The 15,938-nt window shown below is 35.1% G+C and overlaps 1 protein-coding gene across 1 annotated transcript in view; it reads left to right on the top strand.

Annotated features, from left to right (window-relative positions):
- The window catches only part of LOC120778240 (triple functional domain protein), a 90,208-nt gene that overhangs the window by 65,862 nt on the left and 8,408 nt on the right, over positions 1-15,938 (top strand). The window contains exons 11-12 of the mRNA XM_040110000.1: positions 6,583-6,682; positions 7,498-7,746. Coding sequence (XP_039965934.1) covers positions 6,583-6,682; positions 7,498-7,746 — 349 coding nt within the window. The remainder of the gene's footprint in view (positions 1-6,582; positions 6,683-7,497; positions 7,747-15,938) is intronic.

Genomic DNA, 15,938 nt, shown 5'->3' with positions numbered 1-15,938 from the left:
AGAACTTCTGCTCGAAGTGGATTGACGTAGTCTACTGCAGCGTCGTCTGCGCCTTCGCCGTCGTCGTCGTCGTCATCGCTGCCTACATAAGTGTGCTTGCTGTCGTTTTCTTCACCATATCTTTTTGTGGCGTTGTACTCGGAAACTTCTATCGCCGGAAAATCAGTTGGTCGCTCTCATTTCGTGCGGTCGAACGTTCCGATAGAAAACACCGTTTAATTCTTATATTCCATTTGTTTCGATTTTTGTGCTTATCGGTGCTGGAATACGAATATTTATTACTCATACGCGCTCTTAAGTGTATATCTTTAGTATATATATATACATATATACATATATAACATAGTTATAATAACAGACATACTAGTATATGTGCATGTGGAGCTACGAAAGAAAGGAAAGAAGGCAATCCCAGCGCTGTAGTGAAAATAAATATTCTAAAGTGTATTCGCATTTATTAAGTTTAATCCAAGCAGACATCATTGTAAAGCTGCAATAGCACAATTGTACTGCATCTTAACGCTCGAGTGAAAGAGTGTGTCACGCGTATTGTTGCGGGCTACGCCGCTTACCTTGCCGCAACGCGTTCTCGCAACCGCTAATGAATAATATTTTACGTGCCTTTAAATCGGAGGATCCAATCATGTCGAAATCATTGAGTTGCGACCATTCCGAGCATTTTTTATGTTTTTGTTGCGCCGACGCCGCCGCAGCAGATATGGAACCGCTGAGCCGCAAGGAGAAGTACAAATCCTGGTACGGCGCCCATAAATTGTGTTTTATATATAACTGTTGGACATATATCTGAAATTTATTTAATTGTGCAACCGATTTTATTGAAAGACTAATTACCGATAAATTTAAAAGTAAGAACAAAAACATTTAAAGGAATTGCAAATAAGAACATAAAAATTACAAGAAATAAGCAAAAGCGTGATTCACAAATTGCTGAGTACTACATGTGCCCCTTGGGCTTATCGTGGAGCGTTCAGTGCCCAACTTGTGTACTTATTGTTTATATTTCATTGAAATTAATTTAAATTTCGCTTTGTGATAAGCAAAAGCAACAGAGTATGAGGTGAAATGGATCGACATATCGGTTGAATATCCATATGTACATACATGCATAGATATACATACATACATACATATATAGGCGTATGATTAACTTATGATTTGGTGCTTGTTCCACAAGGCGACAATATGTGTTTATTATTATTTTTTGTGGTTTTTTGGTGTTTTTGCTATCTATTAGTCCAAATTTCCAAATAAATTGCGATTATGAAGCAAAGAAAATTACAGTTATTTGCTTGGTTACTGAATGTCTGAAATATCATGACGGAATAACTCGAAAGTTTTAAAACGAAAAAGTGTGTCATAATGTCCAAATAAAAATAAAATGTTCGACAAGAATTTTCGGTAAAACAAAGGTCTTTCCTAAATGTCGGATTCCTTTTATAGCATATTTAAGTGGAGATCCTGTATACAGAAGTAATTAAGTAAAAATCCATCAAACAATGAAATTATTACGACAAAACTTATGTGAAATACGGTATATTATAGTTTTTGAAGAAATCTCTTTTAAAGTTTGTTTTTTTTTATAAAAAAAGCACTTCGAGGTGCAACTCAAGTTTTTCGTTATTTTTTATGCATTTTCATAAAATTAAAAATTGTTTTTTTTTTTTACAGTGTTAAAGACTGCGCAATACATTTTTAAGCCTTTTTCATTGGAATAGTTTTGCTAATTGCTGATATAAATACCATTTTATTAATTTTTTTGTTAAAAATATAGCGTCATGGGGATCGTGGCCTTATCAGAGTTGTTTTTGCATGTACTTCATTAAAATTTTATTCTCTTTATTTGCCTTTGTGGGGTTTTCAATTCGTAATTACTATAATTTTTATAAACCCCTGATATTTGAATAATTTGTGAAAAAAAATATATATTTATTTACATATTCCGAAACAGCCGTTTAACCGCTCAAAAATGGCTCATATAAGCATTGAAACCATTTGAATTTTTAATCTTTATCCTAAACAAATATTTTCGCTCAGAAAAATAAGCATTGAAATTTTAAAAAAATTCTTTGCTATTTCAAGAATATATAATTTGTAAAACAAGCAATTGAAGAATATATACAGTTATTCTGAGAGATATAGACTAGTCTAAATGATGCAGTATTTTCTCCACAATGAAAGTGAAAATGAGAAAAACCGTTAGCTTCGGTTGCACCAGCTGGCCTATGTATATCTATATATTTTATAGGGTCTCTGACCTTTCCTTCTGGGTGTTGTAACATGGTGGCAAACTTAATATATCTTGTTCAGGGTATAAAAAGATAGCTACCAAAGTCTTTATTACTCTCTCTCTCTTTCTCTCTTTCAAAAAGTTACGTGAAGTTTTCTACAAAAAAGCATAATCACCTTTAGATTAGATCTCGTAGAGCTAGTAATCTAAAACGTCCAATATTTTTTTTCTTTTTCACAATGAATGAATACTGGTCTTCTCCGATAGAAATAGAATAGGTCTGCATCTTATTTTAACAAACCAATTACTCTTATGCAAAAAAGATCGTTGTGGAATTCTCATCCAAGCCTTTTTTTCAAGCATTACAATATGAAAGTTAAATTTGACACACGAGTGCATTAGTGTTGCCATATATAGACATTTAAATAGCAACCCTCGCATATTTGTCCTAAAAACCACTCACCAAAAAAGTAATTTATCTGCAATTATTTATTTAGTTGCAAACAATAAATTTCCAGCTACTAAAAATGCTAATAATTTCTTTTTCACCATGCCTAGTCATAATAAAAGCATAATAGAACTTTCTAAGCAAAAACGAATTTCATCATCATCTACCACGCCTAGGCTGGAGCGCATATCAATGGAAATGCCTCAAATAAATAAATTTATTGACATTTAGTAAATATGGTCATTTGCATGTTCTTCTTTTTGCATATCGCCTACTGTTTTTTTTACGTATGACCTTCCACCACCCCCACTATAGTTGTGCCTCTCGCTCCGCGCTACGCAAATTAACATGTGAACTGTCGGCGCTTAGCCAAACAAAGCACATCCTTATTTACTTAACTTTCAAGACGCAGAACGCACCACAATAGACGCGTTCGACACGCCACTAATGAGTCGCCAAATATATGACCAAGGCGACGACCCCACACTACCCCCACAAAATACACACATGCATACATAGGTGGTGGTATCTACATAGGCACATTTGTATGTACAAACCGCACACGTGTAGCAAATGCACACAGGCCTCCTACACATTATCCTGGTATAGGAGTATCATGTTGTACTGACAGTGGATCCATGTCCAGAATATGTAATCGGTGGTGGAAATGGCGTCGCTTCTATGTGTGTGTTGACGTTGGTGTTAGAGGCTAAACAGTATATCAGCTACCAGCATTTTAGCTAACCAAACATAAATACATAAATAAGGAATAATTGCTCTTCTATAACAGCCTTCCAGGAAATTTTACTAAAAAAGTTTTGTTATTGTTACTGCCGCTATGTAAAGTTGTAAATGAATTTCCCAGTCTTCTTAGCACCTTTCGTTTCATACAAAGGCACACGACTATTAGCTTTATATCACTTATCAGTTTGACCCTTAAGGCAGATCGGTAAGTACAATAATTTAGCTACTATCAGCCGAGCAAGCGATCATCTAAAAGCCATTAATACTCAAATAGTAAAAAACTCGTATAATCAGGTGATTGGATGATTCCATGTGACATTTTACAGCTTTGTTTCAGATTCTACTTTTTTCCGTATGTGAAAGGTTACATAGCTATTAAAGAGGCCTAAGTTTTTTTACAAGTAACCGTTCTATTGACTTCATAACTGCACATATGCGGCTTTGTGCATGTGGTACATAATTAAAGGATTCCGTCGAAGTTTTTATAAGACTTTTCACATCAGTTTTACCAAACTCATCTCTGAGTTCTTTATCTCGAACTTTATAGCTGTATGAGCTTGAGCGACACCAAAAGCTCCGTCAGGATCGGGAAGGACCTCCGAGCCCTATCGTGCGACTTCTTCAACCAGCTGCTGGAGATATTGATATCATTGGCCTCAACACCCGCGCCGTTAGTTCTGCTTTCTCCAGACTGGACAAGGAAGCAAAGCAAATGGGTCTGGCAGTGAAGGAGGGCAAGACGAAATATCTCCTGTCATCAAACAAACAGTCGCCGCACTCGCGACTTGGCTCTCACGTCACTGTTGACAGTCATAACTTTGAAGACGTAGATAATTTCGTCTATATTGGAACCAGTGTAAACACCACCAACAATGTCAGCCTGGAAATCCAACGCAGGATAACTCTTGCCAACAGGTGCTACTTCGGACTGAGTTGACAATTGGGATGTAAAATCCTCTCTCGACGAACAAAAGCCAAACTCTATAAGTCACTCATAATTCCCGTCCTGCTATATGATGCAGAGGCCTGGACGATGATAACAACTGATGAGTTGACGTTGCGAGTTTTCGAGAGAAAAGTTCTGCGAAAGATTTATGGTCATTTGCGCGTTGGCCATGGCGAATATCACATTCGTTGGAACGATGAGCTGTACGAGATATACGACGACATTGACATAGTTCAGCGAATTAAAAGACAACGGCTACGCTGGCTAGGTCATGTTGTCGACGAAAACACTCCAGCTCTGAAAGTATTCGACGCAGTACCCGCCGGGGGAAGCAGAGGAAGAGAAAGACCTCCACTCCGTTGGAAGGACCAAGTGGAGAAGGACCTGGCTTCGCTTGGAATATCCAATTGGCGCCACGTAGCGAAAAGAAGAAACGACTGGCGCGCTGTTGTTAACTCGGCTATAATCGCGTAAGCGGTGTCTACGCCAATAAAGAAGAAGATGAGCTTGATGCATGATTTTGTAAATTATTTTCAATTCGCAAGCTCAGTCACTTTTTCTACAGGGTGTTGTCCTATCTAGTTCCAGTAACTTTTGTAAATGTAAACACTTACAAACACATATATGTATGTATATCCATGTATGTATGTATGTGTATGTATGGGCGAAAAAGTTGTTGACAATGGGACGATGTGGTCAACCATCCAATTCCGGACTTAATTTCCACATTTTTAATGACTTCCTTCTTTCCTTCCGTTTAATTGTGCGCACACAATATAATGATTGAACGACTGAGCTAGCAGCATTTTGATGTAATGTTACTACGCATAGCTACCGCTCACAAACACACACATTACATGTTCATTTTTGTACGGTAGTATATGTGTGGCGCAGGCGTCCGAGCATGTAACCATGCACAAGACCATGTGCCAACTGCGGACGATGTTTATGCTTCTGAAAAAGTTGAGTTGTGTTCTAAGATTTTAACAATTTATACAAAAAAGATTGAAAGTTCAATTTTTTCATCAGTTTTCGTGGATTTTTTAGAATTGCAATACAATTTTCTATACACAAGTTTTAGTAGTTTAGTCTATATAAAACGTTATTATATTTAAATAACTGATTACAACTCATGAACCCAAACGTATCTACATTAATGTAAAGTTAGTTTCTATATTGTGTATAACTAGTACATAGGTTAATGAATTCAAAAGTTCAAACGTGGTCAGGTTTTTCTACTAAACCTAGGTACCCTCTATTAATGTTTCGATCAAAATTATGCTTTAACGAACGGCTTAACATACTAGCGTAGTTCCCGAATTTTCTTTCACTGAATGTTGAGATACTTCATCGACCTATTGGATGCTAAAATCATCCTTTCAAACTTTCGCTATTGTCTTTTAAGGATACTCGGAACAGATGCATGTGTCTGGGATTTTTTTGACAATTTCTTGAGTTTCTCTATAATTTAGACTAGGCTTAATCACTAATTTAAAACAATTAAGGAAGGGCTAAATTCGGGTACAACCGAACATTTTGTACTCTTGTAATTTGGAGGAATCAGTGTCAGGGAAATATCTTAAGGTTCAAACCATCAACTAGAAGATGGGAATACAAGCATAATAACTCATACAGTCGGGAAGTATTGACCCGATTCGACCTATTTTTGATACACAGAGTTTCTATTGTCAGGAAAGGATTCTCTCAGAATTTCAATTGTATGTCTCACATATTGACCGATATTTTCGGTCAAAAGTCAACTATTGATATTGGGGTTCACATATTCGGTACCTAGTGGCCTTAACAGTTTTGATTGGCTTTTGTCAATTTTTGGTCATAAGGTGGCATACTTTATTAATGCAAATTTTTATTTAAAATTGTGTAACATGGCGTGGTTGTAGTCTAATTTCACCCATTTTCATATATAGGTTTTTAGTAGGTTTGAACAGTACCGAGGTTATCTTCCGATTTCATCTATTTTCAAACTGGCGATAGGAGTTGCGTTAAGAAACAGATAGACAGTCATTCGGATTTTAAATCGTCTCGATCATATATCGTCATTATTATTAGTTTTAATTAATACGTAACACTGTCAGGTGAACAAAACTATTATACCCTGTAGCAACATGTTGAACCAGTGTAATACATAATAATTTATTGCACAAATTAACCTTTCTGTAACTTTTCTATTCGCAGGCCAAAATGGTTTCCTCTACGCAAACACTCACAGAACAAGAACGAGAAGTCACCAGTAGAAAAAACACTAACAAAGAAATCATCAGAGAAGAGCTTAAGGGTAAGTAAACAATTAGAAGTATTATATGAAACAATGAGTTTGAGGTTTTATTATATAGCTCTTTAATTAAGTCAATTAGCAAGTTATCTTCATTTAATTCACTATTTATTGCAGTCACTTTGATTTTCGGTGGCTTTTTTGGAATATAAATATTGGTATTAACACAGACAGCAAATTTTCAAGCAATTCAATTCAATTAACTAAATTAGTATTCACCTTGTTGTAGAATTTTTGAAAACTGAACTGCTGAAACCCGTAAAATTTATAATATAAATTATAGAAAGAAATTAATAATGTTTCAGATAGAAGCTTAATTTAGTCAAATAGTAAATGATGTACCATTAATTGACTAAATTTCTTTATTTAACTTTTGTCGATTTTTGCACCATCTCTACACAAAATTGAGCAAGTTAGTCTTTATTATGGAATATTACTCGTACCCGTAAAATACCAAATCATTTTTTAGATAATACTTTAATTGAGCCAATTAGCAAATTGTGTGCTAATAACCAAATTAAGAAACTGTCTTAAATGACTAGGAGAAGATTCAGACAAATACTTTTTTACGCGAACGATAAAATTACCATATTTTCAACTTGAATTGATAATTTTAATTTATTACTTCATCCTCGGAGAAATAAAAATATACTTTCCTTGATAATTCATTTTACGGAGGTCATTTAATGCAACATAGCAAAGACACAACTAATAAACGCAATGTCATTGCCTCCATAGTGTCTTTGTTTTCGTCCACTGTCCAGTAAACTTAATCTAAATAATTTCTTTATTTTCTAAATACTTTCTCTCTTACTTAGTTGACACAAAAACAAAGCGAACAGGATGAAAAGAACCTTTCGAGTTCAGCCACAGCAAGCAGTCGAAGCCATTATGGCACGTCGGCGGCGACATCACAGGCCAATGCCGCACAAGTAGCCGAGTACGAGGCTGAGGAAGAAGCTGGCCTCGAGCTGCCGCCGCCCATGAAACCGCTGCAGGAGCCGCACTTAATGGCCAACGGCCCGCCTGTGTTTGCCAAAGATCTCAAAGAGAACTCCAAAAACTTGGTAAGTCAACATACAAATAAACTTTAGCGCGAACTCTCCGAAAGAATATGATTTGACATCAATGATAGTAGAAACGAACTTGTACGCCACCATTTTTGATTAGCCGTAAACTCTTAATGTGTTATCCAAGCGTATCGCATTACTCATGGCGCCTCGACGGCAGATTTGATGCTTTAGGTTTGAGTTTTAACGAAGCAATTGCTATCAACATGACGTGCTCTCTTTATAGTTCAAAAAATTTTGTATTATTTTCAAAGGCACGATTCGTCATTTATGATGCGAAAATGTAGCCTAATTTTTGTTATCACAAGAGAAGCTTTACCTTGAGGCCTCGCACATTCTTTAATATTTCGTCGAAGCTCTATTGAAGAGCCATTTCTCAAATTGAAGTAGTTTAAATTTTTTGATGATATACAGACTAACAATTGTGTATTTTTGACATGATGTGATGGTTAGTTTTTAATTGCATTAAAAAAATGTCACTCATACGCCCTGTTGTACTCGTTTTTGTTTATTGTTTTTTACGGATAAGATAAGTTAATGGAATTTGCGCCAAATATTCCTTTACAGCTTTCTTTTTAATAGTAACGTATAACTTTTAGCTCTGTCTACTCATTTTTTATGCGAGGATAGCTTCTCTAACATTGAAATTGAAGTTACAGGGTGCTCATAGCCTTGATCTTTGTTTTGTCTCAGTAATGTGTTTTTACTCAAAAATGTCTATTGAGCACCTTGGAAAAATTTCTCAGTATTTTATTCCTCACAATCACATTCGTATCACCAATACCATCGATGGTTTGTTTTGCATATTGTCTTTAATTTTTATTTTATATTGTTTTCTGAGCTTCAGTGATATTATTATTACTGTTATTATTACTATGCGCTAGCAGTTGTCTCTCTTCATACACGATCCGCAAGTTGTTGCGTGTTTAATGATAATAAAGCATCACCGATTGTTCCATAATGATGTGAGCATTTCGCATCGTAAACTAAAAGTTCCATAGACTCATAAAATTGGCACTCAAGCCGTCATGTAAATTTTAGTATTTGTAGTAAACAAAGAAATTGCTCCCACTTAAAAACTAATAAAAGAAGGCGTTAAATAAATTGAGCCTTACACAATTTCATATTTGCATAGGGTGACCCATGACTAGTTTAATGCCAATATTTATTTTCTTTTTTTATGATCAATTTTATTGCAGCAATTGTAAATAACGTTTGGAAAAATAATAAAATTATAACTTCAGTAATATGTTAAATATTGTGGTTTTAGTAGCAAAAATAACGAATTTTTGTAGTTTAATATTTTATAATTTTTTTTAAGCATAGTCAAAATTCTAAATAGTGTTATTTTTTGTAATTATTTGTTTTTATGTTATTATAAATTCTCATTATCAAAACTATTGTCTCTGAATTATATTCAATCTTCTTTGGTAGCCACAAATGGAAGTTCGACCCATTAGATGTTTCGTTTAAAATAATATGATTTTGTGGTTCTATTGTCCATAACTAATATTCAACCTTCATTGGTGTTCTCATTTCGAAGTTCGAATAATATTCGAAAAATGAAAGCTCTAATGAATTTTGATTAAAAATTTTTCTTCGTTTGTTATTAGAATGCTTAGAAATAACTCAATAAATTTCGTTGAATGATCGTCTCTTAACTCTTCAATTGTTTATTTGTAATTACGTCTATGTTATCTGCATACCATATAGCAACTGTTAGTGCAAATATTTTTAGCGTCGCTGTAGTACAACTTATTTCCGCTAAAGTTTTTTTTCATTCAAAATTATGTATCTTATGGTTCACCGCCTTTCTGCTAGGTGCCCTACTTTAAGTGGCTACAACAAGTGTCAGTCGTTCATCGTATATTTAGCGCCAATTAAGCGTCTAATTAACTAGTCAAACCTATGTTCAAGACTTTTTGTTTGTTTACTTTTTAATTTAAGTGAGTATGTTTTTATATTTTAATTTTTTATTTTTTTTTTAAGAAAAAAAAGCTATACGCTGGCGTGTCGTAGGCGTTTTGGCACATACCACTCCCAGCAACAAATGCGTTGGCACACACACATTTTCATGCGCATACATAAATATAAATATGTATGTGTATATGTATATATGTATGTATATACATATATTTACAGTGATATTGCCTTGTTTGTGTAAATTTAGAGCTCGCGGCCAAATAAACCACTAATATTTGCTCTTGAATTTATGCATAATTTTTTACAGAAATACTCACTCATACTATAAAAATGTATATATGTAAACAGGAATTTTTTGAAAAAAGGTCATCGAATATTAGTATTTATCGCATTTTTCGCACGGCCGCATGTCATTATGCAAACAAACCTTCACTTTTAGATCTGAATCAGCTTTGAAACTTGCACCTAAAAACAAAAAAAAACAAGTATGGAAGGGCTATGTTCGGTTGTAATCGCACACTTCATACTCTTGCACCTTACCAGGACCAAAGCCGGGGAAATACCTTAAGATGCAAACCATCAACCAGAGGATCGGAATCCAAGCAGTTGGGTATATACGAGTATGTATATATCTCATACTCATAAAGTAACGAAAATAATTATTCTTACTTTTTACGAAGGAACTTACGTACCAAGTTTCATTAAGATATCTCAATTTTTACTCAAGCTATTGCAAGGACTTACAGACAGACAGTCACTCGGATTTCCATTCTTCTCATCATCCTGATCATTTATATACATATATCTTAGTTTTAGGTGTTACATATTATAACTATTATACTCTAGAGCAGCATGTTGTAAGAGTATAAAAAGAAATTTTTTGCGAAACACCAAATTTCATATTCAAAATATTAAAGTTATGCGGATTTAATTTGAAAATAAACACTCTTAGAAGCATTAGGATAGATCAGACATATTAATCCGCTACACTTATAGACTCTTAGGCTAATAACAAGGAAAAGAGGCGGCCAGTCAACACGTTGTTTATGCCCAATAATAACAACAAAGAAACAGCAGCGGGAACACCCGCAGCTACTAAATCTTGTTGAGCTCTTGATTAGTGAAAAGCATCAAGCTAATACAAACGGGCAGGTAGAAATGTACACAAATACAGTTATGGGCAATAAAATAGAATCAACCATAGTACTAATTTTCCGTTCTAAAAAAATAAGAATTATTTTTTCGGTTTAACAGGTCCAACATTTTCTTTAACGATTTTCCATACATTTTCGATTAGATTCAGATCTGGTGATTGTCCTGGCGAAGCCATAATATCAACGCCATGATCTGAAAACCATTGTTTTTGTAAGAGCCTAATGTTTCGGATCATTGTCTTGTTGGAATTACCAAATTAAAAGCAAATTCCATTCAGCTTATGAGAATATGACTTCATCTAAGATTTTAACGTACATATTCAGTTGTCCACAAAAAAATAGGTGTGACCACATGGGAAAAACGAATTGTTAATTTTCATTAACAAAACTGTTTTTTTTTTTTCAAAATTTTTGAACAATGTAATTTGCTAAAGATCTATTAATAATTCCATATTTCATCTATTTCAATTAAAAATAAACAAAATTTTATATTGCAGTTTATATCAAGTAAACTAAAAAACTAGTTCCACAAAAAAATAGGAGTATTTTATGTAATACGAGACCGTTCTATAATTTTAATATATAATGCTTCCAAAGTTTCATAAAATATTAAAATAATTAATATTTCGTTGCATAACCTCTATTTTTTAACACAGCATCACACCTACGAGGCATGGAGTCCATGAGATCCTGGCAAGGTTTTATTGGTATTCCTTTCCAAGCCTCTTTCACTACTTGCCATAAATATCTCGAATTGGTTAGTTTCTCTTCAGCTACTTTCTTCTTTATATCTGTCCACAGGTTTTCAAAGGAGTTGAGGTCAGGAGACTGAGCAGGTCACCACATAACCTCAACTTCGTTGGCTCTAAACCATTTTTTTTGCTCACTTGCTGCTAGTATGTTTAGGGTCATTATCCAGTTGATATACCCATATCAATGGCATATTCCAAGAGGAATGTGTCAACTATACCTCATATTATATTTTGACATATGCCCTTTGGTCCATGATGCCTTCAATTAAGTGAATTGGACCAACACCACAATGTGAAAAACGACCGCGTACCATGATTTGGCGTCGTTATGTATAACGGTTTTTGTGGTAATCCGGGGATTATATTCTGAGTTAGGGAGACGTCGGATAAAGTTCCTAGAGCCTGTACTAGCAAACAGCTAAACTTTGGATTCGTCTGACCACAATATGTTTCGCCATTTAGACGTGGGTCAGGAGCCTTGCTCTTTTGCAAATTGTATGCGGGCTTCCTTGTGTTTCTTTTTTAATGGGGGTCCTTTTCGTGGACTTCAGGCAAATAATTTGTTCTGCTCCAAATTCCTACGAACAGTTTCAGTATTAGCTGACAAATTTAATTCGTCATGGATGCTCCTGGCTGAAGCAAAAGGATTAATGTTGCATATATACATATATATTGCGATCGTCTGCAGTGGATTTTTTTCTCTTTCGTCTACGAAAGAAATGGCATTTGCTATCATTTGAGGAGAGCATTTTACGATTTCTTGGATCCCTTTATCAATTTTTCCTAGTTTTCTCAATTTTTTATAGTTTTCCGCTTTTCCTCTGTACAATGATTTCCTCTACCCACTGGAGAAAACCCCAATGATTAAATAAAATAATAACTAATTTAAATTGCTGCTAGAATATGGAACTATACTTACGGAGGCTGCTATATATATTTCTGGCCTAGGCAACACTAAGTGTTGCCAGGGGCAATCTGACATTTCCATTGGAAAGTTTGACATTTTTTAGCATAACATCACTCAGAACGTTTTGTCATCTAATCGTGGATTGTTTTATTTACAGGGAATTAAAAAATTCATCTCGGCCAAAAAATGGAATTAACTCGTGAAAATTTTCGTGCGATCATTTTTCACAACTTTCGACGTGGATTATCACGACAAGAGTGCATCGATGAACTAAAATCTTTGTATGGCTATGAAGCACCATCCTATAGCACTGTGAAAAACTGGTACAACGAATTCAATCGTGGCCGACGCTCGCTCAAAGACAAATTCCGTGAAGGTCGTCCAAAAACAGCCGTTGTGCCAGAAAACATCGATGCCGCACGTGAACTGATAATGCAAGACCGTCATGTAACATACCTTCAGATAGAGACATGCCTATGCATTTCTCCCACCAGCATACATTCGATATTGCATGAACATCTGGCCGTAAAAAAGGTTTGTTCTCGTTGGATCCCGCACAATTTGACAATCGCTCAAAAAAAGGCTCGTGTGGATTGGTGTAAAGAAATGCTGAAAAAATACGATCGCGGTGCTTCAAAAGACGTTTATAAGATCGTCACAGGTGACGAATCATGGATCTATGCGTATGAGCCCGAAACAAAACAGCAATCGACCGTGTGGGTATTCCAAGACGAGCCAAATCCAACGAAAGTTGTTCGTGGAAGAAGCACTTCGAAGCAAATGGTCGCCTGTTTCTTCGGCAAAACTGGTCATGTGGCGACTGTTCCGCTTGAGCAACGTAGGACGGTCAATTCTGAGTGGTACAGCACCATTTGTTTGCCTGAAGTCTTCGGAGAAATTCGAAAAGCGAACAAGAGAAGACGAATCATTGTGCACCATGACAATGCGAGCTTTCACACATCGGCTCAAACCAGCGCCTTTTTGACCGGCCAAAACTTCGAATTGATGGGTCATCCGCTGTACAGCCCTGACTTGGCACCCAATGACTTCTTTTTATTCCCACACATCAAGAAAATAATGCGTGGTCAACGATTTTCGTCGCCAGAAGATGCTGTTGAAGCATTCAAAAACCATGTTTTGGAGGTGTCTCAATCGGAGTGGAAAAAGTGCTTCAAAAATTGGTTTGAGCGCATGCAAAAGTGTATAAATCTTGATGGAGAATATTTTGAAAAACAATAAAACCATTTTCGTTGAAAAATATTCCTATTTTCATTATTAGGCGAGAAATATATATAGCAGCCCTCGTACTATTCTAATTTTGTGAATATTTTTTATGTTATGGACTATTTTGAAAACGAAAGATCTAACACTCCTATTATTTTGTGGAAAGCAATAACAAGTGTCTCCGAGAACTAGCAAAGCAGAAATAGAATAGCAATCATCACAATAAAAATTTGTTTGGTATTTTAATGCTAGCATCCCGTTATGTGTACCGTTATTGTTTCGCGTCATTTAGATGTGATTTAAAAAAGTTATGCAGCCAAACACATTTTTCATATTGGCACTCCTATTATTTTGTGGATAACTGTATGTGAGGGTCCATGTTTTTTTCATCAAAAAAATAGCTGCGACACCACACCATTAGAAACAACCCTAAACCATCATGTTACCGTCACGGGTTTTGAAGAACTTAATCGTGTAGCGGACGAACATTTCTTTATTTTTTGGGCGTCGGAGTCACGTGCAACCATCATTTTCTAACATATTAATTTTGCATTCATCACATAAAAGGATCGCGAATCATTTTTTAAACACAAATCTTTTGATTATATTTTATTGTCCGTAACTGTATATACATATTTATATATACATACATTTGTGCGTACACGTTTGGTTGGGTCAGTCAGTCAGTTAGTCATTCCGCACAATTATTATTTATTTAATGAGATGTTTGCCTTTTGCCTTTGCTTCAGCGTATACATGCACATACTTTCGTACTTACAAGCTTATTTATATGCAACTGACTTTTTATTTGCCTAATATTTAGTTGTTCAGCGGCCGCACTCATCTCACGCTTCTTCATAAACGCCGCTGAGTTGAAGCGATCGGCTCGGGTGTGAGAACCACAACGCATATATTTCGCAAGCGATTCAGTTCGCATTTGCCCTGCTGCCAGAATTTTAGTATTTATATACACGAATCGCATTGTTCAAAAAGATCGAGTGCTTGGGATAAGCGAATTTAAATTATTGTGAAAAAAATAATTTGAAATATTATAAAAACCAAAAAAATTATTTAAACAAAATAAAAAAATATTTTATCTTAAGTGTACTGCTAAAAATTATTTAAAAATTGTACAATCAGTCTGTGTACTTTATTGTGCGCTTTCGAAAAATAATTCGCAAAAAATTGTTTATTAATTTAGTAGTTGTTTAGGAAACAATACAAGTGGCTTGACCACTTGCGCGCAGATAAATAGAAACTGGCATACGAAGATCGCGGTGGTTGGCGAAAATTTCGTCGCAAAGTACACAGTGTATTTGGCGCAGTTATTGTAAGTCTGAAGCGAACTAAGAAAGCTAAAAAAAGCATGTATATGTAAAAAAATAAAAGAGAAGGTCTTGGTGAACCCAAAAGTATTATTTTCTTTATTAAAATGTCATTAAAAGATGCGGAGTTAGTCCTAAAAAGGGATACTAAGGAACGGTAACCACTGAATTTAAGTGAAAAGTTGAGTTCGCCTGTCATTAATACCAGAACCTTAAACCTTTTAAAACTTGTGTGGTATACCTCATAGAGTTCTTCGAAAACGCCAAATTTTTCAACTTAACTGCAATTTGTAAATTATAATTGTAAAGATTTCATCAAAATGTATTTCAATTAATTCAATGTAATAATAATTCTATGCTTATAACCTGTTTGACGTATACTTGAAAGATAAGAAACTAATTAAAGACTACTGAACTTAGTAACATCATAAGGGTTCATAGCTGTAGATACACCTGATTAAAAATTTTTGACGAATATTCAGTTCAAAACTTCTCTCTTCTCTCTTTTAAAATCTCAAGCTTAGCACGTTCTTTAACACACTCCCCTCTCTTAGAATCACCAGCTTGTCAGTTTTTTTTTTTATTGTTCTTCTTTTTTAATCATTCCACACACCTCTTATATCTTTGGCTTCATTTCACCCTTCACAGCTCACAATTTGTTTTGATTTATTTGCGAGAAAATCATCAAGGGGATTAGCTGCTCTCAATCACTACCTCCATGAGAACTGCCTGTGTCCAATATTCAGTGTCTTGTCATTCACAAAATACATTTATTTTACATATGTCCGAGCATCTTGCCTGACACCCAGCTGCATTTCTTAAGAGTGTGTACTCAGAACGCACTTAATTAAGAACCTACAAATCACATCGGCAACACGCTGTCATTACCGATACGTGCGTATAT

The sequence above is a fragment of the Bactrocera tryoni genome, chromosome 5 (genome assembly GCF_016617805.1).
Source record: "Bactrocera tryoni isolate S06 chromosome 5, CSIRO_BtryS06_freeze2, whole genome shotgun sequence".
Lineage (NCBI taxonomy): Eukaryota > Metazoa > Arthropoda > Insecta > Diptera > Tephritidae > Bactrocera > Bactrocera tryoni.
This window is presented reverse-complemented; position numbering and strand designations above follow the sequence as displayed.